Source organism: Fonsecaea erecta, assembly GCF_001651985.1.
Source record: "Fonsecaea erecta strain CBS 125763 chromosome Unknown Scaff1, whole genome shotgun sequence".
Classification (NCBI taxonomy): Eukaryota; Fungi; Ascomycota; class Eurotiomycetes; order Chaetothyriales; family Herpotrichiellaceae; genus Fonsecaea; species Fonsecaea erecta.
In genome coordinates this window covers 4,072,774-4,096,123 of record NW_017387244.1, presented here as the reverse complement: position 1 = coordinate 4,096,123, position 23,350 = coordinate 4,072,774, and the positions used below count along the sequence as shown (strand labels likewise).

Here is a 23,350-nt window from a genome sequence, read left to right as displayed (position 1 = left end):
ACACATACGCGGTCAGCAATGCCATTCTCAGTTTGAAGAAAATAGAGTGAATCGCGAGACTCTTGCTTTCTTTATTCTGGATTCATCAGACGACACAGACCCGCTTGGAACGAGTTGTCATCTACAATCGGGTTCTCTTGTCTATCGTCACCCTAATCTATGGCCTATATGACTTCGCCTCAGCTCATGGCTGAAATGCGTGCTTCCCATCCTGCCAGGCTGTACTCCACCTATACATTCTTCTTATCTTAACCCGTGCCCATAAGCGTGTGACAGTATGCAGACCGAACTCATTGATATCAACCGCATGCGTTTCTCATCAAGACCTACCCCTGATCTAACCGAACCTGAACGCCAGTTCCGCATTTTACTGCTTGAGTTTGAATTGTTGCTCGTTCTGCGAGTCAACATAGTCCATCTGCAATACGTGCTGCATAGGTTGCATGCTATTCAGCCCCGTGCCTGCGCCACTCTCGTCCATGACATGGTCGTGTCCCATGATTGGTTGATTTGGGTCGGGAATAAAATGATGATCAGAGGTTGCATGGTTGAAGTCGCGGGGATCATGAGGAGACTGCAAATGGGAAGGATCCGTGAAAGTGGGCATCCCTGGAGGAACAAATGTATGGCTGTTGGGGTCGTAGTCGGCATCAAGTTGGGCTTGTATCTGTTCCATGATCTGCGGATCGATGGCCATCTCATCATATGCATGAAGATGGCCAACTGGGTCAGTGACAAGATGGGCATGGTCATTAGACAGATCCATGGGCTGCTGTATTGATGCGAAGTCGTGTTCGGATAGGTGGTTTGTCGCAATTTCCTGATCCTGCGGTGGCCCGTTTTGCACGTCTTCTGATCGTACCGACTGTGCTGTTTGCGGTATTTGTGGAGGCACGGTTGTTGCAGGCACGGTTGGAGATGGGCCAGTCTGCGGCGACGATAAATCAGGGGGAGCCTCATCAATCGTCTTGCTCCGCCCAGGTCGATTCTCCGAACGTATTATGGGCGGTTTATTGACATCTTTGCATTCAGGGCAATTCTTGATGACATGGCTCACAGTTTCTTTGATCCGGATCCAGTGATACTGGGTTGCTATCAGGGCGGTAGTCTTGTTGATGCCTGCATGAGCCTGGAGATGGATACCTTTGGCAATGTCATACTGTGCCTGAGGATCAGAGATAACCTCTTTGTCCTTCAAAAACAACCTCTCCGGACCTCCATCGGCCGCGGGGACCAGTTTATAATGAGTGGCGGCACTCCTTAGTCGACTTTTCTCTGACCTGTCGGCTCCTTGAGGATAGAGCTGATGTCTCAGGTAGTACCTTATCTTATCGAAGCGTTCTTCAGAGAGATCCATCTCGCCCTCTCCTTTCAGGTCCTTGCCATAAATGATTGCATCGACAGGTTCTTCCGAGGATTTTAGAATGCCGCATCCCGGGACTCTTCCAATCCTCTTGAAGCCAAGTGAGTCCCATATCTTCGTTGAAGCAGTGTTGGTTTCGTAAACCAAGTTGAATACCGAGTAGGTGTACCCCTAGAGAATTATCAGCTTCATATGCCCTTATCTGGCTGGACTCATACCGCCAAACCTACCAGCTGAGGTGCCCAATCGAGATAACATTGTCCCATCGACTTTCCGACACCCTTGTTACGAGCCGCAGGAGTGACTAAAAACCCACCATTGCAAACATGACTGCTTCGACCGGGATAATTGGGCTTGATGTAAAAGCTGCCCAAACACTTTTTGTTCCAGTCAACGCCCTCCCGATCCATGTCGGTCACGGCCTCAATGCCTCCAATGTCACCGAGAACCATAACAGCACCGAAATTACCAAACCAGTAGGGGCCAAAGGTGTCCAGAGGTAGCGGGTTGATCATGGGATACGTGTCTCCACCCTGAATTTCCTTGTTGAGCTGCTCGGAAAGATATTGAAGCAGTCTCTTTGGAACCGCATTGGGAGAGAAGAATGGAATCAGGGTTGCAATAGTAAGGCGGTCTCGAAGCATGACGGGGCGCGGGAATATCGACGACGGTATTTGCGGATTGTCTTGGGTCGGGTACGGGTCCTGTCCAGAGGCCCGATAGATTACGGGAGATTCTGGGTCCTCTAATAGGGCCGGCATCTTCAACCGTCCGCCGCAAATAAGCCGATAAAGTTTGCAAACCTGTCCGACGCGGTTTCAGCAGTTCGGCGATGATCTAGAGTGCTGACTTTCTGGATACGTATTGTCGCTGTAGGATAGTGAAAAGGTAAAAGTTGGACGTCGCGGAAGGCGATGGTCCGATTTTGTCGCAACCTCACGACACGTGACCGGCGCTTGGCAGGCTAATCTCTTTCTGGATTAATGCCAATCCGAAGAAAGCAGACCACATATGGTCGTTGAATGCCAGGCTGGAGTAAAAAGGACGATATGAATTATAGATTAAATACTAATCATAGCGGGATCCGTAGCAAACCACCGCGATAGGAATCCCCTGAGGTCTACCTTCCAGCTGCAGTGTTGCCTTGTTTCTCCGTCACGTCTTCGCCTCATGTACTGTTGTCCGTTTCCGTATATGTCGTAGAGATTAAGATATCCGATATCAAGCAAGAAGATGGGTTTCGACAAAGCATGTGGCATTAAAAGAGCTTTGTGGACCGTTTACGTGAACCACCAAAATGTCCTGGGACGAGGCTGCAACTTTCTTCGGAGTGCTCCGGGCCCGAGCCGTTGGCTGACAGTCTCCTCTTTTGGATGACCTTGGGAGTTTGGCGAGGCGCTCACCGGCCTCGGTAGTATGTGAAATGGTGCTGCCGGCTGCAGAATTGAGGTATGGCGTGATAAAGTTATGTCCCGCACCGATGACCGACTCTATTGTCTCATTGATTGATCCAGAATCCGTCCAAAGCTTGAATTGTGTCTAGAGGATCTGCGCTGCCATTCGTGGCAATATTTTCCGGATTGGAACGCCCCCTAATTGGACGCTTGGGAGTATGGGACTGGATCTTGGTATCTTGAGAAACCAAAGGCTCTTAGTAGCTGTTGATAATTTCCGCGTTTGTATTTCTCCATGAAATGGCCTTTTGTCCCCCAAGGAGATCTCATAGGGGCGTGAGGCAACGGGGTGCCTTTCACCAACAATCGGGTCGATGAGCATACTGCCAATGCATCATTTCATGAATTCTTTCATACTCCATCGCTTGGAACCTGACATGTGCGCAGGGACGCCCACATACATAGGCTCGTCTCCTTTTTCGATTGGAGGCAAAGCTGATAATTCCGGGTTATGCGCATGGTTGTTCGGCGGGTTGGGGATTGGCATGTCATAGGATCTGCCGCTCGCGGATTCCGAACCACTGACAATCGCAGTCGTGTTCGTGGAATATGCATGGCCCTTGGGAGCAGATGGGGCGAGAGCATCGTGCCTCGGACCGGTGGCCTCATATGGACGACCCGCTTGGAATATATCCTTCTCGTCGGCGCCACTTAGATCGGTGTTGCCCTTGGCACGCTCGTTGCGTCGGCGAGAATAGCGCTGGCCAAGCAAAAATGATAGAAGAACTAACAAGATGACTCCCAGCGCGACGCCAATACCAATCCCGGCTTTCGCGCCCGTGGATAGTCCTTTGGACGTAGATGAAGAATGTGCGGCTTGTGTCGAAGCATTGGTTCCGGTTGCCGAGGAACTGGGAGAACTTGGTAAGCTTGCTGTTGAAGTCACCGTTGTCGACGTGGCACTTGAGGTCGCAAAAGCATTGGTTTCTCCAACGGAAGAACTGGTCGATAATGCGTCCGATACAGATGTACTGGTCGGTAGAGGTGTATCAGACGTGGATATTACTGTGGTTGGGGGCAAACCGGCGGCAGTTGTCTAATTGAGCTGCAGTCAGCCTTCCGTGGATATCGAGATGTCAATCACGCGAGGATTGTCTTGTGACATAAAGCGCCACTGTGGAAAGCACAAAGCAGCGTATAGAAGGACACAAGGCTTACCGGTGTGGTCGGATCTGGCCCAAGAATTGTCGAGTAGCCGATAGTATTGACGACTACTTGGCTTGTGGTCAAAGAGATGGTTGAGATGATGGTGCTTGTGATAGAACCAGCTATAACTCCAGTTGAGACTATGGTGGTTGTTTGGCCATCGATCGTAGTTGTGATTGTGGTCGGAGCGCCTGGTGCCGCATCGGTAGCGGGCACAATCGAATAGATTGTTACCAAAGATGGTATGACCGTGGGAACCGTCGCAGTTGAAAGAATAGGATCTGTTGCAACGGGCACTGAAGGTGATGCCATGCAGAAGCGAAGCAAAACATTCAAAGCAAGAGCGCAAAGCGCTCTCTGATGACCCATTATTGTGCCCATGGCACCGCGAAGGTCAGTTTCAGAAAGAAGATCGCGAAGGCAGGGGGGGTAGGGCGAGACTTGAGTCAGGAAAAGAGATGCCCTCGTGGTGCTGACGAAATTTCAACGCGCGGGCTCCTGTGCAGTGGGGGGAAGGCAAGTCGCCTGAGAGTGACCGGGCGTCATGTTCCTGTTGCGGAACCTGTGGCTTCATGCTAAAGCTCGCTGGCCCCAACCTGGGGGTGAATCTCGAGAGCATAAGCGAGGAATGGATAGGGGTTGCCAGAAGGCTGAGGATGGAGCAAGGTCATTGGCTGGAGTGAAGTTGACGTTTTCCCTTTTTGGGGCAGCGGAAATTGGTCTCATCCACGTCGCTCGGATGGTTCATGCAGACTCCGACATGGCTTCCCGGGGTTGATGGCCTTTCAACACGCGTTCCAGCGCGTGCTGAAGATGTCAATTGGCCACAGCCCGGTGCAAGGACAATCTCGAACACTTTGTCCAGCGAAATCTTCCCTACCTCACAGCCGTTCATTTCTCTTGTACTCTCAGATACAAGTTTCGACAATTGTGGGATAGAGTGAGAAGCAAGAAGACTTTGTACAATTACAAGGACGGCGTTCTGTGTCGACGACCGAATTGAGAAAGGCACTCAGATTTAATCCCCGACAAAGGGTCAGGTGCTGCGACTGAGTTCGGAGTTATATCGAAGTTTGGCGCTACAAGCAGCCTTGCATAAAGGCTGGAAAACATATCCATTACTCGGTATGTCTGACATATTCTGGCGCGCTCTGCCCTCTCTCATACTCGTACGAGAAGTGTCCACACTCTGGTCACGGCAGCCCGCTAGGTACATCTAGCGTCAGGAAGTTGCATTTGCCCGACTTCGTCGGCAACATGACAGATGCGTTTCCACTTTCGCAATGCAGCACCCTTTTTCTCTTCGGACTGAAAGTACCTCGTACCCCGGCCACGACCACGATGTCGACAGATAGCCCACCATCCAGTGGAGTCGCGATGACCACTGAGTGGCTTCTTAACATCCCGTCCCTGTACCGAGTGGTCGACAATTGTCCTGCCAGGATGCTCCAAGTGACTCAGTCGTTTCCTGAAATGGGCAAAGAACCATTGTCCCCCGGGTGGCCTAAATAGCCCTTACAGTCGGACTTCGACGGGTTTTATCCCGTTCATTTAGGGATTCCCATATCAGCCACTGCTTCAGGTTCCCAGTTGGACTCGTTCAAGGGTCTTCTCGACAACGGGTAACAAATCGGCCATTTGGTTCGCATCTCGTAGCACTGCGGTCACATCATCCCTTCTGCTCGCAAGTTCATCGCGCACCTTGTCATACGCTTCCTCCTTTGCGATGTATTCTCGAATTGCCTCCTGCTTTCCGAAATCGATGTATAGCCTGGTATCGCGTAGTCTGACCAACACATTATCCAGCCTCATAAAGAATCGACAGAGGAGGAGTAAGCGTCCAGGCATGACGCGGATCTTGCACGAAAGCATGGCTATGCCATTATCGGCAAGCTCGTCTTCGTAGAGGATCACATCATCAAAGAACAGAATGGGATCTGGTCGCTTCAAGAGCTCGAGAGGGATGGCTTCAGTCGCGGCATGAAAATCTGGGCTTCCAGGCGCGAGATCACCCTTATAATCAGTGGTATAGGACCAGTCGAAGGGTTTGACAACTTCTTTGATGTCATGCGTGTCCTCTCTGCTCTGTTGCCATTCTCGGGAGTAGGCAACCTTCAGCCGCCTCTCCCCGGTCTTGTCAACTCGATCTAGCGCACCGAAGGCGTCAAATTTGATTCCCCAGTGCGAAGGCGCGTGCTCGATTGCCACGAAGTTATCGCCAAAAATCATCTCGGGTGGAGCAATTCCAAGCTTGTTTGTCATCTCTTCGATGGGCCCGGCCTTCAAGATGGGTAATTTCTGGGTGGTGATGCGGAATCCTTCGATTGAGAACGACCGTGGTGGAGCAGCGGAGGGCGAGGGGAATGTCGTGTTGAACCCTTCAGGTGGCCGATGACCGTTGACCGCCATGGTGACTGCGTGAATGGCGACGTCACCTGGAGCCCTGTCAAGGACCCCTTCAAAGAGGTGGATGTCCGAAGGGGAAAAGTGATTTGGTGTTCGGCGTTTGAGGGTGATGCGAAGGATGCAGAATCGCAGAAACGTCTTAGGTGCGCATTTTGGCCCAGCGCGGGGAAACGACGCAAGAGAGGGCGCGGAGGCCGCAGAGACCGCAGACGGGCGGTTGCCCCGGTCGACGACCAGTGTTTATGCCAAGACTTCACCCAACTGCGATACTGTAGATGACCGAGTCGCCGAAAACCACCGACTGCTATTATTACTATCCCCAACTGCGCCCAGCTGTACTGTCTTGAGATCAAGACGTTGTTCCTCCCTTGTCTGCCCTTCCGTCACTCACCACGGATATTCCGTCAGAATGGCCACCAAAACCCTGGAATCTCGCTTCGAGCACCTCAGCGTCAACGACGAAAATGAGGCTCCGACGACAACAGTTCTCAAGTCAAAGGTAGCTTGCTTTGTTGATGACCCTCCCTGTCTACACATACCATGTGCTGACTCTACAACCACAGAGCGCTGGCCCGGGAATTTTGCCAACCGTTTCCTCAACTCAGCCCCGGACAAATCTTGTCAAATACCCCCTCCAAGTCACAACAGAATCGAAACAGAACACTGCGTCAATCACAACAATCACAACCACAACAACTGTCCCAACCCATCCACCTTCGCCAGTGCGGGTGGCTCTTCAGGCTGCCCGTGCATCTGACGAGAGCGATGACTCGATACGCAGTAGATCTACCCCGAAATATTTCTTCGATCAGCCACAAGCGCCCAAACAATTCCATCTGGGTATGTTTGAGATTGGAAAGCCGCTCGGGAAGGGTAAATTCGGTCGGGTGTATCTTGCTCGAGAGAGGTCATCCGGTTTCGTCTGTGCCCTAAAAGTCCTTCACAAGTCCGAGTTGCAACAAGGCAAAGTGGAGAAGCAAGTCCGACGAGAAATTGAAATTCAATCCAACCTGAGGCATCCAAATATCCTGAGGCTCTTTGGTCATTTCCATGACAGCAAACGAGTATTCCTGATCCTCGAATTCGCCGGCAAGGGTGAGCTCTATAAGCACCTCCGCAAGGAAGGTCGTTTCCCGGAATGGAAAGCAGCGCAATATATCGCTCAAATGGCCGCCGCTCTCAAGTATCTGCACAAAAAGCATGTCATGCACAGAGACATCAAACCTGAAAACATCCTGGTCGGCATCCACGGCGAGATCAAGATTTCAGACTTTGGCTGGTCAGTCCACGCTCCAAACAACCGCAGACAAACAATGTGCGGCACATTGGATTACCTACCTCCGGAGATGCTCAAACCGGGTAGCTCCGACAATTTCTACAATGAAAAGGTCGATCTATGGAGCTTGGGTGTCCTGACATACGAATTTCTGGTGGGAGAAGCCCCCTTTGAGGACACAACAGTCATGACACAGCGAAGGATTGCACGGTGTGACATGACGGTTCCCAGCTTCGTCAGTCCCGAAGCCAAGGACCTCATTATGCGAGTGAGTCAATCTCACACATCACCGAGTATTCTTGGAGTGCTGCTAACAAGGTTTTATAGCTTCTGGTGCTTGATCCCGAAAAACGGATTCCGCTTGACGATGTCCTCCGGCATCCATGGGTCGTAAAGCACTGCGTGACAAAGGGTGGCGAACGAGGTTTCCAGAGAGCGTCCGGTAACAGCAAGGACAGAGACTCGAGCTCTGATTCCTGAGCTTCGTCCGCAGAACTTCAAGATGCTTAGCACAGGATGGGGGAACGAAGTTTTTCTTGCACGTTCCGCGACGACACCCGCTCGGAGACGGAAATGAGCGACATTTTCTTTTTTGGACGAAGATCAATGCGGCGAGTGAAAGGGAATAACGGGACAGGCGTGGGCTGGTTCTTTGATTGGGAGAGGGGCTATTCGGGCCACCTGAACGGCGAGAGGTGTGTATATCAGAAATTCATTGATGGATGAAACTTCTTGACGTGGCTGTACTTTTTTTTTACAGATGGGGATTTTCCTTTGCATAGCTTGTTGGACAATGAATGGAGAGCTTTTCGATTTTCGATTTCTGCAGCCCGCTCTCATACAGTTCACCGTACACACTACGGTGGGGTCTTTTGAGTCTGGCGCAAAAATGACAAAATGCGTTTCATGACGAAAGTTCCAAACTCCGAAGCCGCACATCACCCCCGATGATGCCCATGGCCTTTACCAGACGTTGTGCTATTAGATCATACATGGACTGTGACATTACTGTATGATCCTCCTGGGATTTGTCCCCTTTGACGAAGTCTTGGGCCTCGGTCCTTTCTAATTTTTGGACAAGAGGCTGCAGACGATACATTGATACGGACTTCTCCTATGAAAAACACCTGATTCTCTTGCAAGACTCTTCGAACTGGTTTTGACTCTCATAACAAGAAATTATTCCGCTGAATCTTGAGCTCGGAGCCTGTATTCGATTGGGTCAAAGCCTTCACAATGGGGGACGCTGGGGGCGCCGAAAGAGGCATTCGCATTGCCATTGACGTGAGTTAGCGATTTACTGGTTTCTTTCCAAAATATCTGACTTGATCCAGCGAGGAGGCACGTTCACGGACTGTGTGGGGAATCCGGGAACGGGGCGGATGGACGATGATATTATCATCAAACTTCTGTCGGAAGACCCCTCGAACTACGACGATGCACCCTTGGAAGGCATCCGAAGGCTCATGTCGAAGTTCACGGGTCGAGAGATCCCCCGCGGCGAACCACTTGACACAAGCAAGATAGAAAGCATTCGCATGGGCACGACGGTTGCCACCAATGCGTTGCTGGAGCGAAAAGGAGAGAAAATGGCCATGGTCGTCACCAAGGGATTTAAAGACTGCTTAGAAATTGGCAACCAGTCCCGCCCGAAGATCTTTGACCTAGCAATTCGAAGACCTGACGTACTCTATCAGAAAGTTGTCGAGGTTGACGAGAGAGTGACGCTAGAAGACTACGCGGAAGATCCTGAACGGCACAAGACAAAGGCCGAAACCGGTCACGAAGATTACAAAAACAGCGCGCTTGTCCAAGGCTTGTCCGGGGAAGCCGTCAGAATACTAAGGAGACCCGAGGAAGATAAGATCAAGGAGCAACTCAAAGAGCTCTTCGATGAAGGGTTCCGAAGCATTGCCGTATGCTTGATGCATGGCTACACGTTTCCCGATCATGAAGCATTGGTCGGCAAGCTTGCCCGCGATACTGGTTTCGAGCACGTAAGTCTGAGCCACGAACTGATGCCCATGATCAAGTTGGTCCCTCGAGCCACGTCAGCTTGTGCAGATGCCTACCTCACACCAGCCATCAGAAAATACATCTCTGGCTTTCAAGCCGGCTTTGAAGGCGGTCTGGGCACCGAGAGCGTGAAGAAGGAAGAGGGTGATAGAGGTGCAAGGTGTGAATTTATGCAGTCAGATGGAGGTCTCGTGGATGTAGACCAGTTCTCTGGCCTGCGAGCAATCTTGTCAGGACCAGCAGGTGGTGTCGTTGGGTACGCGTTGACATCATATGATCCAGAGACCAAAACCCCTGTCATTGGGTTCGATATGGGCGGTACGAGCACAGACGTCAGTCGATATGGTGCAGGGCGATATGAGCATGTGTTCGAGACCACCACGGCAGGAGTCACCATTCAGTCCCCTCAGCTCGATATCAACACAGTCGCCGCGGGTGGCGGATCCCGGCTGTTCTTCCGAAATGGCCTCTTCGTCGTTGGGCCAGAGTCTGCCGGTGCCCACCCAGGGCCGGCGTGCTACCGAAAGGGCGGTCCGCTCACTGTGACCGACGCAAATCTCTTCCTTGGTCGACTGCTCCCAGACTTCTTTCCCAAGATTTTCGGCAAAAACGAAGATGAAGGGCTCGATCCAGAAGCCAGCAAGAAATTGTTCGAAGAGCTCACAAATGAAATCAACAGCAAGACGAACAAAAACATGTCTGCCGATGAGGTGGCGTACGGATTCATCAAGATTGCCAACGAGACCATGACGAGACCCATTCGATCACTGACTGAGGCGAGGGGACACGATACCTCCCAACATCGGCTCGCGACGTTCGGCGGGGCGGGAGGCCAACACGCCGTAGCAATCGCTGAATCCCTGGGCATCAGGCAGATTCTGGTCCATCGATACTCCTCTGTCCTCTCTGCTTACGGAATGGCGCTCGCCGACGTGGTGGACGAAAATCAAGTCCCCGAATCTCACGTCTGGGACATGAAAAAGGGCTCCTCTCGCGACGAGTTAAAGGCAAAGATGAACGAGCTCAAAGAACGTTCCCGCAAGCGCTTAAAGGATCAGGGCTTTGGAGACGATTCGATCGAGTACGAAGAATACCTCAACATGCGATACCGCGGCACGGAATCCGCGCTGATGGTGATCAAGCCCAGCGCCGATGAAGCGAAGGAACTCTACGACGGCGACGACTGGGCCTTTGGCGATGCATTCGTACGCCAGCACGAGCAGGAATTCGGCTTTACCCTCCCAGACAGAGACATCATCATCGACGACGTGCGTGTGCGCGGGATAGGGAAGTCCTTCCGGGGTATGTCCAAAACAGCAGACCAACAACTCAAGGAAATCACTCCGAAAGACGTGCCCGAAGACAAGGCCTACACGACATCCGAGGTCTACTTTGAAGGCGGCCGTGTTCCCACAAAGATCTACAAGCTCGAAGATCTCGAGGTGGGCACACGTATCCCTGGTCCGGCTATCATTGCGGATGGGACGCAGACAATCATCATCGACCCCAAGGCTTCGGCCCTCGTCATCGAGACACATGTCGTGATCAACATTGGTGAAGAGGGGACCGCGAAGAAGGTGAACACGAAGGAGGTTGACCCGATCTTACTCTCGATCTTCGCGCACCGCTTCATGGCCATCGCAGAACAGATGGGTCGCGCGCTGCAAAAGACCTCGGTGAGCACGAACGTGAAAGAACGCCTGGACTACTCCTGTGCCCTCTTCGACGCCGAGGGAGGTCTCGTCGCCAACGCTCCTCACCTGCCGGTCCACCTGGGAAGCATGTCGACCTGCGTCCGCACGCAGGCGGAGATCTGGAAGGGCAAACTGAAAAGGGGGGATGTGATCGTGTCCAACCACCCCGAGTACGGCGGCACGCATCTTCCCGACATCACGGTCGTGACGCCGGCCTTTTCTGGCGACAAGATCATCTTCTACGTCGCCTCGCGCGCCCACCACGCTGACATAGGCGGCATATTACCCGGCAGCATGCCTCCACACTCCCGCGAACTATACCAAGAAGGTGCCGCCATCAAGTCCGAGAAACTCGTCTCGCAGGGCAAATTCGACGAGAAACGGATCACCGAGCTTTTGTACGAAGAGCCGGCCCAGTATCCCGAGTGCAGCGGCACACGGTGCCTGGCGGACAATATCAACGACCTCAAGGCACAGATCGCCGCCAACCAGAAGGGGATCAATCTGATCAGCGCGCTCATCGAGGACTACGGCGAGGAAGTGGTCCAGTTCTACATGCAGAACATCCAGGACAACGCCGAGCGATCGGTGCGGGAGCTGCTGAAGCAAGTACACAAACGGTTTGAGGGCCAGCAGCTTCAGGCGATAGATCACATGGACGACGGCAGTCCGATCTGCCTAAAGATAAAGATTGATCCCGACAAAGGAGAGGCCCTGTTTGACTTTGAGGGCACGGGCCCCGAGGTATATGGCAACATCAATGCGCCCGAGGCAGTGACTTACTCGGCTATCATTTACTGCTTGAGATGTCTTATCGACCAAGACATTCCTTTGAATCAAGGGTGTCTGAAGCCTGTCGAGGTACGCATCCCGCCTGGCTGTTTTCTCTCCCCCAGCGAGAAGGCCGCCGTTGTGGGTGGGAACGTCTTGACCAGCCAGCGTGTTACGGATGTGGTGTTCAAGTGCTTCGAAGCTTGTGCGGCGAGTCAAGGAGACTGTAACAATTTGACGTTTGGCTTTGGTGGGAACTTGAAGGGTGGGAAGGAGCAGAAGGGGTTCGGGTATTACGAGACCATTGCGGGCGGGAGTGGCGCGGGCAAGGACTGGGAGGGCACAAGTGGTGTGCACACACACATGACGAATACCAGGATTACGGACGCGGAGGTCTTTGAGAGGAGATATCCCGTGATCCTGAGGGAGTTTAGTCTCAGAGCGGGCAGCGGTGGAGTGGGTCAGCATAAAGGGGGAGATGGCGTGATTCGAGACATCGAGTTCCGCATCCCTGTCCAGGTCAGTATCTTGAGTGAGCGGAGAGTGTACAGGCCCTATGGTTTGCACGGCGGAGGTGATGCTCAATGTGGTAAGAATATCTGGGTCAGGAGGATCAAGAAGGAAGAGAGCAGAGGCCTCGGAGGTGAACATGAAGGGAAACGAAGGGAATCTGAGGACGTCGATGAGTATGTGGAGAGGTATATCAATCTCGGAGCAAAAAACACTGCGAGCATGCAGCCTGGCGAGAGGATCATCGTGGTAAGTCCTATTTGTACCGATCCGGCACAGAGTGTGAGAGCCACGGCACTGACTGATTCTTCTCCCTAGATGACACCTGGTGGTGGCGGGTACGGCAAGGCGGGCAAAGAGTCCCAAGTCCAGCTGAAAGAGGACTATGAGAAGCACTGGAAGAAGGGCAGCCTGGCTTCCCGCCTGGCAGAATGGGAGTCCAGCTCTTGAGAACCTCCATTGCTGGAGCTACAAAGCTTCACTCAATCCCTGTCATGTCAGCTAGAAGCATCGCCTGGGGAGATCTATACATACCATAAATCCTGTCTATGTGAAAATGTCGACCTGCTTGATCGTTGAGTGATCTCTTAGGCAGCACTCGTTAGTTGAAGCCCATCTTCGACCACTGGAGGCTCCTCTCATCGAGGTAGTCCCTCGCAGTCGGGGGCGATCAGGTGATATCCCTCACTCGTCTTCGTCACTCGTAGCTTCAATATTAGGTTTTCTGTCCATTTCTTCATCTCCATCCCCCCCTTTGTCGCTTTCGTCGTCGTCATCAGCAGGGGCACTTCCGTCGTAATTCGGTCGAGGCACCTTTTCGCCGTGTGACTTAAGGACATTTTCGATCTGAGGCATAATTTTGATGAGAGCTGAATATTGCTCAATGCTCATTGAAATGCCCTGGATACCATGGGTCAGCACCTTCACATGTGGCATACGCCCCGGCACCTATACCTTCTTTCCTGGCAGCCAATCGTTGTCCTTCTCATAATACTCTCTGATGTTGACCAGTTGTTTGCCTTTAAATTCAGAAAGGGTCACCCGCCGCGCCTTGGAGATCTCCCAGAACGTATTCCCGTCTGAATCCGTTTGTGGTTTTGAGGATGGGACAAAAGTAGTCCCCGAGGCGCCTTTCCCCCGTTTGGTGGAGACGTCGAGGTTACTGTCGTCGCCGACTGCGGACTTTCTCTTCTTGGACGGGAGGGGCATACTGCCGTGCGACAGAGAGGTGATGTACGCGTTGTGGAGGTGCTCAAAGGTGTACGGATGGGAGGGATTCTTGAGGTGATCTTTCTTCGGCGTCTGGGATGAGGGTGCTTTGGTTGTCTGTGTCTTCCCCATCTTTGTCCAAAGCAACGCGATCTCTGATCTAGGCGCGTCTTGGTTGTCGCTCGCAGTTACTCGATTTGATTCCGGCCGCGCCAGTCAAAACTCGGAAAGGTTGACCGAGTTGGAGCGACGTCATTGTTAAAAAAGGATTAGCGGCAAAGTCACATGCACCGCAGCCAATAAGCGACGACCATCCCGCCCCTCGTTTGCCATCCAAGGTTCGACATCTTTCGTCAATTACTTTTTGACGCAGCATCTCTCATTATTTCAGACTCACTCAACAACCTACACCCTCTTTCTACCAAGTCTGATCCTACAACTCACTTCAGTAACGACTACACAGAACGCACACAAAACTACCAATACCCACCATGTCACGACGAGCTCTCCTTTCCGTCCCTCGCGCGATGCGCACCTCGGTCCAAACATCCGCTGTCCGACCGAGTCTCGCCTCCCCATCACCGCTCAGACCTGCCACCGCCGTCTCGCAGCAGCGACGAAGCTATCACGAGAAGGTCCTTGATCATTACTCAAACCCAAGAAATGTCGGCTCGATGGACAAGTCGGCGGTAGATGTTGGGACAGGTACGTCAATTTGGAAAACGTTCACACGTTCCGGAGCTCGGGCAGTCCGCGGCGGAAAAGCGCGAGCTTCGGTCGAAACCCCATATCGGCCACCACAATCGCTGACATATCTCTCTTCATCCAGGCCTCGTCGGAGCGCCCGCGTGCGGCGATGTGATGAAACTGCAAATCAAAGTCGACCCCAACACTCAAACGATCAGCGACGTCAAGTTCAAGACCTTCGGGTGCGGCTCGGCGATCGCCTCCTCCTCATATCTCACCGAGCTTGTGCGCGGCATGACATTAGAACAGGCAGGAAAGATCCGCAACACGGAAATTGCCAAAGAACTTTGCCTGCCGCCGGTCAAATTACACTGCTCCATGCTCGCTGAGGATGCTATCAAGAGCGCCATCGGCGATTATTACAAGAAAAGTTGGTCCAAACCCTGAAGAATGACACATGAATGGAAATGGCTGACGTGAATATCTTCTCCTAGACCCCAAGGCCAAGGCGACGGACTTGGGTTCCGCCTCCGCCGCAATGCCTAAGATTGAAATTGAACGAGTTACGGCGACAACCGATACCGGTGCCAGTGCGACGGCTTGAGTGAAATTTGGGATAGGAGGTCGAAAAAGCCTGCAAGTTGAAGCAACCAGTGGCAGGACAAAATTGTGTCAATAGGCGGATGCCCTTTTTTATTGGCAGCCAAACGGCAGGAGTATAGGTCGGTTTGCAAATTGAACGGCTGATTCAGTCCAACGACGAGATTCGTTTCAAGTTTGCTGCTCGGTCGTGTTCGGCGTCGCCCCCTTTCGTGAGATGAGTATTGAGCCTTTTGCACGGTTCCTCTGATGAAGAGGGACAGCATCGATATTGTGTAGGTGAGCTTCGTGGTGTACGCCGGGTGCAATCCAGCAGAGGACCTCCACGCTATAAGTGAAGCTCGACTGGGGGATCAGGGGATCACAAGGGGGAGGCCTGGGTGAGAAGAGGAACGAGGAGATTGTTCGCCTGTCGCTACTCATCTCAGACATAGTCAAATCTTATATCCCACTTGCCACACAGACATTCCCATAACCAGATGTAGTATTGGATCATGACTAAGAAGAAGACACTCTAGCAGCCAATAAGCCCCATTGATGCACGCATATGTTGTGGTACTTTTTACCGTATTTTTGAGTCTCGAGTCACCTGCGTCGATAGTTTGCTGGGACTCCATGGCTGAGAACAGACTGCATTCACAGTGCTTTAATTAGCATGACTTCCTACATGGATAGGGGACATAGATCAATAATACTATTACTACTGTAGTAGATACCCAATACCGGACTATTAATTACGGCGTACTTGGTACATACCTACAGTAATTATTAGCTATCAGGGTATACATACAGCACGGGGAAGTTAAAGTGTGGAGCCTTCGTGATGGTGAAACAACCCATGTCCTATCCAAGCGAAGAAGGGATGTACATATATACTATGGACATCCCGTCCCAATTTCCCTCAGACCTCGATGGTAATAAGGTGGCATACATATCTTGCTTCCTTTGCTTGTTTACTTGCCTACCGCTATGGATGGTGTCTTTCCTCCCTTTCTGCATGCGACCGTGACGGTTTTCCAGGGCTACATACATGCGGCGAGAATTCATATGAATTCTTGAGAAGCACTAGAAACAGGCGAGAGATGCCGGATACGATTACTACTGTTTTTTATACTCTCTACAGGCGGGTCTCTCTGTGGAGTCTATATACATCTATCCTGAAGCTCGAGGGTAGTAAGTAGTAAGTAGTAAGTAGTAAGCAAATAAGTGAGTACATGTCACCCACATGTTATCAGAAAAATCGAGATCTCTCCCGGTCCCTTTTCTAAGTTCTTGATGATCTTACTATTCGTTCGCTCTACCCTCCCCTACCCACCCATCCCAAAATCTGAGTCTACCACGGCACCTCGTCTCCCGTGTACGTGTAGAACTTGCCTGTATCCGAGTCCTTGAGGCCGTGCAGCGTCTTGAGCATTCCCTGGGAGTTCGCGCCGGGTTCATGATTAGCATCCCGCCAAACAAAAAGACAAGGAGAAGAAGAGTGGGTGAATGAAGAAGAAACAGAAAGAAAGAAAGAAAGGAGGCAGAAGCAAGGAAACGGGAGAAGAGTGGAGGAAAACTTACGCCAATGCTCACGTCGGGTTCGAGAATCGCACCCTCGCCGCCCATGCGCGTCTTGACCCAGCCTTGTGAAAACGAACATGTCAGTCAGTCAGTCAGTCAGTCAGTCAGGAATCTGATATTACAGCCTTGTCTCGGCTCGCTGTGTAAAAGGGGAAGGGGAGGGAAGGTAACTCACCGGGATCCATGCAGATGGCCTTGATGCCCTGGTCTTTTAGGTGCTCGGATTGGTGCACGGTCAACATGTTCAGGGCGGCTTTGGAAATAGAATACGTCGTGCACTTTGGTCTGGAGGGAAAACGGAAACGTCAGAAATCTACTGTTTTTCCCCCCTCCCTCTCTCTCTCACACACACGCACACCCCCTCTCATTCTCTCCAAACCGCGCAAGGAAGGGGAATACATACAATTTCTTCCCGCAACTGCCCAGGCCGCTGGTCATGTTCATGACGACGCTGCCCGGGCCCATCATCCCGTGCAGGACCTTGACCGTTTCGGCAGGGCCGAAGACGTTGACGTTGATGTGGTGCTGCAGGCTGTCGGCCGTCATGGTCAGGCTGGTCTGGTCCGGGGTGGCATTGATGCCGGCGTTGTTGAGCAGGTAGTCGATCTTCTTGCTCTTGCCGTGGTCCAGCGTTTCCTCGACAGCCTTGCCGAAGCGGTGGATCGAGGCTGCGTCGCTGGTGTCGCACTCCAGGATGTGCACCGTGCCCGGGGCGCCCGTGGCGAGTTGCTTGAGGTCGTCCAGCTCGCCGTGGGTGAGGCTGCGCACGGCGGCGATAACCGTGTTGGCGCCGTCGGACGAGAGCTGGCGCACGAATTCGAGCCCCAGCCCGCGGTTGGCTCCCGTCAGGACGTACGTGGGCATGACGGTAGCGGTGGGGTGACGGGAAGAAGGACAAGACGTTTTAGAGGGGGGAAAAGGAGGGCAGACTTGATTCTCTCGACAAGGGGGTCGGTCGGTCGGCGTGGGCGCCGAAGACGGGGTCAGGGTTTCAATGGACTTGACCGGCGATGATGCGAGGAAATGGTACGTACATACATATATCATCCTCTCTAATATATAGGATTAATGTCAGGGCCAGATCTTCAATTAGCCTATTACTCCAGTCATTGTCTGAACCCACCCACCCGTCAATTCACCCGCATTTAACCTGTTCCATGGCTTTACGACCATCCTGGGGGTGCAGATGAGCCGCAGATTAGCGAGGCTGGAGCAGATTCGCTGATCCTGCCACTACAAAGAGGTTCACAAGTGGACAGGGGAAACGGGCTCATGCAATCCCAGTCCGCTGTCCAGGCATCTCAAATCACGGGCACGTGGGAACATTCATAAGGGAGAAATTAAGCATTACACGGATGCTCTCTTGTTCTTCAGGATGAAGCCCACTGTCGCTTGGAAGTGGCTGGGCATAACACCCCGTCTACCAGTAAATGCAGCCTCATTCATCGCTTCAAGATGAAGCTCAACTGATGCGCTCCGACGACCTACATTTCTACTCGACATCGAGCGGCAATGTAATGAGCGTGCGTACACCGCGCCACATGACGGGTTGATCGCAACTGCTCTAGATTTCCTCCATCATGTCCTCATCAATGTCCTCATCGACCGTTCCTCTCCCCGTGACTTTTCCTTCTTGCTTTTCCTCTCTGATCTTTTTCAGCTTCTTGAGGTAGTCAATGTACTCTTTGGATACTTCCAGACGATGTTCGGTGTCATGAACGTGTCTCAGGATGGCTTGTAGCTCCAGCGTCTGCGCCGCTAGTGCCGATTGAAATTGTGCTTCTGGCCGTGTAGCAGCCGTAGTAGGCAAGAACCGTAGAGTCTGGTCGCCGTTGGCACTCTCGGTGATTGCCGCACTGAGCTCGCCGTTCTGGATCAACATGTCCACGTATGCTTTCGTCTCGGCGAGATCTGATGGATCTGGCGAAGTCCGTGTCGCGACTTCTGCTATTGAGAGCGCGGCAAACGTTCTGCTGAGCCTCTGGACCGCAAACTTGCGGAAAGCTTGAAAGACCTCGATCGCGAGACCATAGTTTCCGTCGTCCTGCCAGACGAGATTACCTGCCTCAATTTCTGTCCGCAATTTTTCCACGTCGCGACCTTTGAAAGCCTCGGTGACAGCTTCGTACGGTCTGGCCAGCGCGCGAATATGCTTGATTGCATTTTGATTCGCCGACCTTGGTATTGGACGGCTGGCGCCGGTCAGCAGAAGGCCCAGGAACAGCCACTTTTTGTAGGCGTCCACCATGAGAAGGCTGGCGACGTTCTGAACGGCTGGCGCGGTGAACACAACTTCGAGGAAAAACATCGCATCCTTGTATCTTCCCAATGCCATGTAGCACATGCCTCCCATGAGATAGTACTCGAGATATGTGCGACTGGTGATTGGTTGACTCAGACCAGTGACCGGACTTAGAAAGCTCCATGGCTGATCTGAATTCGAGCAAAGACATCTATTTGAGCGGAGGTCCTGTCTCAGGGACGGAATGTGATAGATCGGGTGGTCTAGAATACGAGCAGCTTCGGCATATGCTTGTGAAAGCAGACAAAGGCGGAGGAATGTGCGGTGTGTGGATGTCAGACAAGATGAAGTTGCGTCGAGTCTGAGAATGACATGGTAGAGCAGTTGGATCGCAGGCACGTAATTCGACGTCTGCTCCGCGCCCATAGCAACGCAGTCGACGATCCGGAGGAATTGAGCACCGCAATACCGTGCCTGGACAGGGTCGAATTCGAGGAGAAGCTGAGCGATGTAAGGCCATAAGGCACCTTCAGGGAGGACAGTTGACGGTAGTTGCCTCGGAGCCACTTTTCCACTGGCTGCAGATACCTCGATGCCTGCTACAAGCATATAGGTATACAGAATGGTGTGGTCGGAGGGTGGTATTGCCTATCGTCTGGTCAACTTCATGTCAAGCCCGCTCTTGTAATGGACGTTACATCAAGATCCTCTTTCGCAGGTGTGATTTCATTTGGAGAAAGCTTGCCCAGCTTATTCACCAACGTCTTCGCGGTTTTGTCATATTGGTCTTCTTCTCGAGAGAGAGGAATTGATGCGAGAGCAGTGCTCTCCGCCAAGAGCTTGTCCATGGCAAAGGATGAGGGTGGGTTGCGAAAGTTCGCTCACGGGCCTGCCATGTGCGAGGGTGCAAAGTGAGGTCAACTCGAGTTTTGTTGTCACTTTGTTTGGGCAGATGGAAGTTGTCGCAGATCTATGGTTTGTCGGCTCAAAAATCTCATGCGAATGTAGTTGTCAGCAGGCCGGACAGAGTTGAATGAATGAGAAGGGTGAATGAGGCACAGGCAGAAGAACGGGCGCGGTGGTGGGTTGTCTGTGTCTGGGTTGATCTTCCCCAGAAGTGCGGGACGCGGTGAACCATCTCAGCCACCAGCTTCATCCCGCCTTGGCATTCCACGGCCCCGTCAACTCTACCGAGTACAGTATCGAGTAGTAATATAGGTTAATCGAACCAAGTCACGGTGCATGCATTTGTCTGGAGCAGGAATTCTGATTTGACGAAGGCATCATCCATCTCCTTGGTAAGCCAAAAAGATCTGGGTAACGCTGATTCTAAAATTCTACTATTCTCACCACGCACGATCCTCAGCGACGACGGGGTCTCGTGCCCCAACAGCTTGGTTGATATTGAACCTCGAGCTCACGGGAAAATGCACCCGTAGAATTACAAAGCGCTCACAAATTACCCACTCGTTTGCTCATGTTTGTGTCATGATCGTTGGACATTGCTATCCTGAAGTTGCGTAAGGTGCAAGTCAAGAAGCCCCTGGCTCGTCACCAACGTGTAGGTGAGCTACTTTCCCCAGTCATAACTTCCACATCCTCAAAATCCATATCCCAAGCATCTATTTCAGCCCACTTGCTGTGTACATTTCTCCCACCTCCGGCAACCTCTTCTCCCGTCCCGTCCAAGAGCCACGCGTCCTCAGCTCGCTGGGGGCTGGGATCGCTTTGATAAAAGTGCCGGTTTTCCTTGTCTTGCGAGTAAACTGTACCTTGACCTTCGTGGGGGGAGCCACCATACGGCTTGGACGGTCCTGCCTGGGATCCTGTGTTGATATTCGACGACATATTTGTAGAATGCTGTGACGGAGACTTAGTTTCGCGGTTCGAGGTAGATGGCCTCAATATGGGCGGAATGGTAGTAGTGGTAAGGTGGTTCGTACTTGGTTTTGACTTTGACCTTGCTTTTGATGACGGAGCAACATAGTCCTGCTTTTCAGCTTTCCCAGATTTCGCCTTGGTCCGCGTGCCGCCTGCCTTTTTCAAAGGTCCATTCCGACGGGTTTTCTTTTCCTTCTTTGAGGGGAGGAAACTTGACACGTCTTCGGAGATTTCGGATTCCGACAGGTCGAAATCGGCTGGAATATCAAAGGTGTCGCGCCTTTGTTTTCGCACCCGCTCGGTCCTTCGCCTCTTGGTTGGCATCATGTGAGTTTGGAGCTCCTTCGTCGTCATGAGAGGTGCTAGCTTCCCAGGATGCTTCGTTGATTTTATGGGTGCCGGGCTTTTCTCCTTTACGGGAGAGGGTGCCGGTGAGGAACTGCTTTGTGGGAGGGCCATAATGTCATCTTCGTCACGAACATGTTCGCTGTGCTGTCGTCCTGACTCACGCAGCTTGGAGAGCGTCACCGCCGGAAACGAGGGCTGAGGGGTAGATTTCGACGCTCGCATGGTCTTCTGCGCGGTTTCGATCTCTACAGGCCTGAGAGGGTCGGAGGAGCCAAATTTGCGTTTCCGTGTTGACGACAGGAGTATGGGAGACTCTGGAACAGGAGGTGTGACCTTGTTCGATAGTTTAGAGACCCCAAACGGCGTGGACTCGTCGTCAGGAAGAAATTCTTCTTCATCCTCCAGGTCAAAACTTGACGAATCCTGGTCCAGGTTTTGCAGGATGCTAGGCTGCCTTCGTCTGGGCTTCAGCGCGCCGATAATGGAATCTTCTCTTGCGGGAGTCGGCTGTAGGGCTCGCGGAACAGAGACTGAGGGCCTCGCAGCTAGTGGCATAGCTGTGGCTAGTACCTGGTTTGTGTCTGTCGCATTTTTCAAGATTCCATTCATGGTGGGAGACCTGGCCTTGGGCTGGTGCAGCTGTTTGTTGACTGGGACGGATCCCTCTTCATCTCGCATCTCCTGTTGATCACTCCTGATTATCTCCTTCGTTGCTTTGGCCAGATTTTTCCTTCTTTGCGCTCTGGTAGGATAGTTCCCCGGCTTGTCGCCGGCAGCCACTGCGCCAGAAGCGTAAATCTCCTGCCTTGGAACATATCTCCCTCTCCTTCCATTGCCTTTGACAACGAGCCTATCGCTGTCATCGCTATCGTTCGGTCGAGGGCCGATTGGTTTATTCGCCAACATCTTCTCTAATTCCAGTTTAGCCGGGCTCTTGTTCAACTTTTGGGCGCCGTGTGGAACTGGGCCATTTCGGTTGAGCTGTCGACGGCGAAGGGGAGCGCGAGGCATGGCTTGACGACTGCCGTACAGGCAAGCTGCAGGCTCAGCTGTAAAGTGTTGTTGCGGCGAGATTCCACACGCGCGCGTCGGTCGACAACATTCATATAGAGGAAGGGAGGGTATGGCGCATTGCACAACAACTGTGCAGTGGACAAGTTTTGTGCGACGCGATGGGTGCAGCGGGTCTGGCGGGCGTGTTGTTGATGAGGTCACTTGGCGGGCTTCGAATCCACAGGGAGATGGTACGCCGGCACGTGTTCCACCCCGCGCCGCTTTTAAAAGCAACATCCTCATGTTCTCCCTCTACAACCAATAGCCACATTGCGAACATACATCTTTTCCCCCCTCAGAAGTCCGTCTTCTCTAGGCTCGAATATACAATCACTACTGGTAGGTGGGGTACCAACAAAAACGATATTGAGTAGCTGCAGAGTTAGTATGGCCAAACCCTTGGGTATAACCTACATCCACACAACAACCAGTTGGGAGTTGCCAGCGGACCATTGATCCTCACAAACCAGGTAACTCTGGCGTCTGATCTACTGTGGTTCAGCAGGCTTCGCTTGGTCGACGAATGTAGGCGCGGAAAAACGGCTTACTAGACAGTGTCAACCTTCACATGCTGTGACTAACGATCAACCTTTTATGAATGATTAGTATGGTTATCATGCTTCTCGGTGAACCTGGCTTGGCAACACGACGCCTCTGCTTCTAGACTGCTTGGGGAACCTCCCTTCGGGCTCACTGTCCCAATCCATCGCCATTCTCTCTCCATTCTCTCGTACGAAGTTCGCAGGGTTCAGCTATCGGGCTCCAAATCACCGATCAGGTACAAATGAACGAGAAACACGGGCTGACCATCTCTTGTTCCTGTCGCTGCTTGAGACGTAGGTACGGAATGATTAGTCCTTGCCATCTATCCGTTGGACTGTCCGGCCAATCATACCAAGGAAAACGGAGAGACTAAAGCACCGGTTTCAATCATCGAGTACGAGACCCCGGTTTGATTACAACTACCACCATCTTTGGCTTCTCATTTTGGGGAGGGACTTGTCATTGCGCGCGTAAAGCAGACCGATGTAGAGTTCTAGGAGTCATTAAAAGGGAGCTTGTCCTCCTCATCGAGTGATCTGCGCGTTTCATCCACGCAAGGACCTCGACAGAGAAGGTAGCTCGAGATAT

At 52.3% G+C, this 23,350-nt stretch overlaps 10 protein-coding genes across 10 annotated transcripts; 3 read left to right on the top strand and 7 right to left on the bottom strand.

Annotated features, from left to right (window-relative positions):
• Positions 1-367: 367 nt before the first annotated feature.
• On the bottom strand, positions 368-2,124 carry AYL99_01445 (hypothetical protein; the record flags this gene model as incomplete). The annotated part of the gene is made up of 2 exons (XM_018832961.1): positions 368-1,534; positions 1,594-2,124. 2 exons carry the CDS (start codon positions 2,122-2,124, stop codon positions 368-370), a joined length of 1,698 nt encoding a protein of 565 aa, XP_018698840.1.
• A 1,027-nt stretch (positions 2,125-3,151) lies between these two features.
• On the bottom strand, positions 3,152-4,275 carry AYL99_01444 (hypothetical protein; the record flags this gene model as incomplete). Its single annotated transcript, XM_018832960.1, has 2 exons — positions 3,152-3,853; positions 3,976-4,275. The coding sequence occupies 2 exons, from the start codon at positions 4,273-4,275 to the stop codon at positions 3,152-3,154; spliced, it is 1,002 nt and encodes a 333-aa protein (XP_018698839.1).
• A 1,266-nt stretch (positions 4,276-5,541) lies between these two features.
• AYL99_01443 (hypothetical protein) lies at positions 5,542-6,372 on the bottom strand (the record flags this gene model as incomplete). Its single annotated transcript, XM_018832959.1, has 1 exon — positions 5,542-6,372. One exon carries the CDS (start codon positions 6,370-6,372, stop codon positions 5,542-5,544), a length of 831 nt encoding a protein of 276 aa, XP_018698838.1.
• Positions 6,373-6,778: 406 nt separating this feature from the next.
• Positions 6,779-8,125, top strand: AYL99_01442 (serine/threonine-protein kinase ark1; the record flags this gene model as incomplete). Its single annotated transcript, XM_018832958.1, has 3 exons — positions 6,779-6,868; positions 6,933-7,913; positions 7,973-8,125. 3 exons carry the CDS (start codon positions 6,779-6,781, stop codon positions 8,123-8,125), a joined length of 1,224 nt encoding a protein of 407 aa, XP_018698837.1.
• Positions 8,126-8,881: 756 nt separating this feature from the next.
• AYL99_01441 (hypothetical protein) lies at positions 8,882-13,086 on the top strand (the record flags this gene model as incomplete). Its single annotated transcript, XM_018832957.1, has 3 exons — positions 8,882-8,929; positions 8,980-12,885; positions 12,955-13,086. The coding sequence occupies 3 exons, from the start codon at positions 8,882-8,884 to the stop codon at positions 13,084-13,086; spliced, it is 4,086 nt and encodes a 1,361-aa protein (XP_018698836.1).
• Positions 13,087-13,320: 234 nt separating this feature from the next.
• AYL99_01440 (hypothetical protein) lies at positions 13,321-13,977 on the bottom strand (the record flags this gene model as incomplete). Its single annotated transcript, XM_018832956.1, has 2 exons — positions 13,321-13,536; positions 13,591-13,977. 2 exons carry the CDS (start codon positions 13,975-13,977, stop codon positions 13,321-13,323), a joined length of 603 nt encoding a protein of 200 aa, XP_018698835.1.
• A 359-nt stretch (positions 13,978-14,336) lies between these two features.
• Positions 14,337-15,136, top strand: AYL99_01439 (iron sulfur cluster assembly protein 2, mitochondrial; the record flags this gene model as incomplete). Its single annotated transcript, XM_018832955.1, has 3 exons — positions 14,337-14,550; positions 14,675-14,962; positions 15,027-15,136. The coding sequence occupies 3 exons, from the start codon at positions 14,337-14,339 to the stop codon at positions 15,134-15,136; spliced, it is 612 nt and encodes a 203-aa protein (XP_018698834.1).
• Positions 15,137-16,465: 1,329 nt separating this feature from the next.
• On the bottom strand, positions 16,466-17,559 carry AYL99_01438 (hypothetical protein; the record flags this gene model as incomplete). Its single annotated transcript, XM_018832954.1, has 4 exons — positions 16,466-16,549; positions 16,696-16,757; positions 16,871-16,980; positions 17,099-17,559. 4 exons carry the CDS (start codon positions 17,557-17,559, stop codon positions 16,466-16,468), a joined length of 717 nt encoding a protein of 238 aa, XP_018698833.1.
• A 700-nt stretch (positions 17,560-18,259) lies between these two features.
• On the bottom strand, positions 18,260-19,785 carry AYL99_01437 (hypothetical protein; the record flags this gene model as incomplete). Its single annotated transcript, XM_018832953.1, has 2 exons — positions 18,260-19,585; positions 19,636-19,785. The coding sequence occupies 2 exons, from the start codon at positions 19,783-19,785 to the stop codon at positions 18,260-18,262; spliced, it is 1,476 nt and encodes a 491-aa protein (XP_018698832.1).
• A 703-nt stretch (positions 19,786-20,488) lies between these two features.
• On the bottom strand, positions 20,489-22,177 carry AYL99_01436 (hypothetical protein; the record flags this gene model as incomplete). The annotated part of the gene is made up of 1 exon (XM_018832952.1): positions 20,489-22,177. The coding sequence occupies one exon, from the start codon at positions 22,175-22,177 to the stop codon at positions 20,489-20,491; it is 1,689 nt and encodes a 562-aa protein (XP_018698831.1).
• Between the last annotated feature and the right edge of the window lie 1,173 nt (positions 22,178-23,350).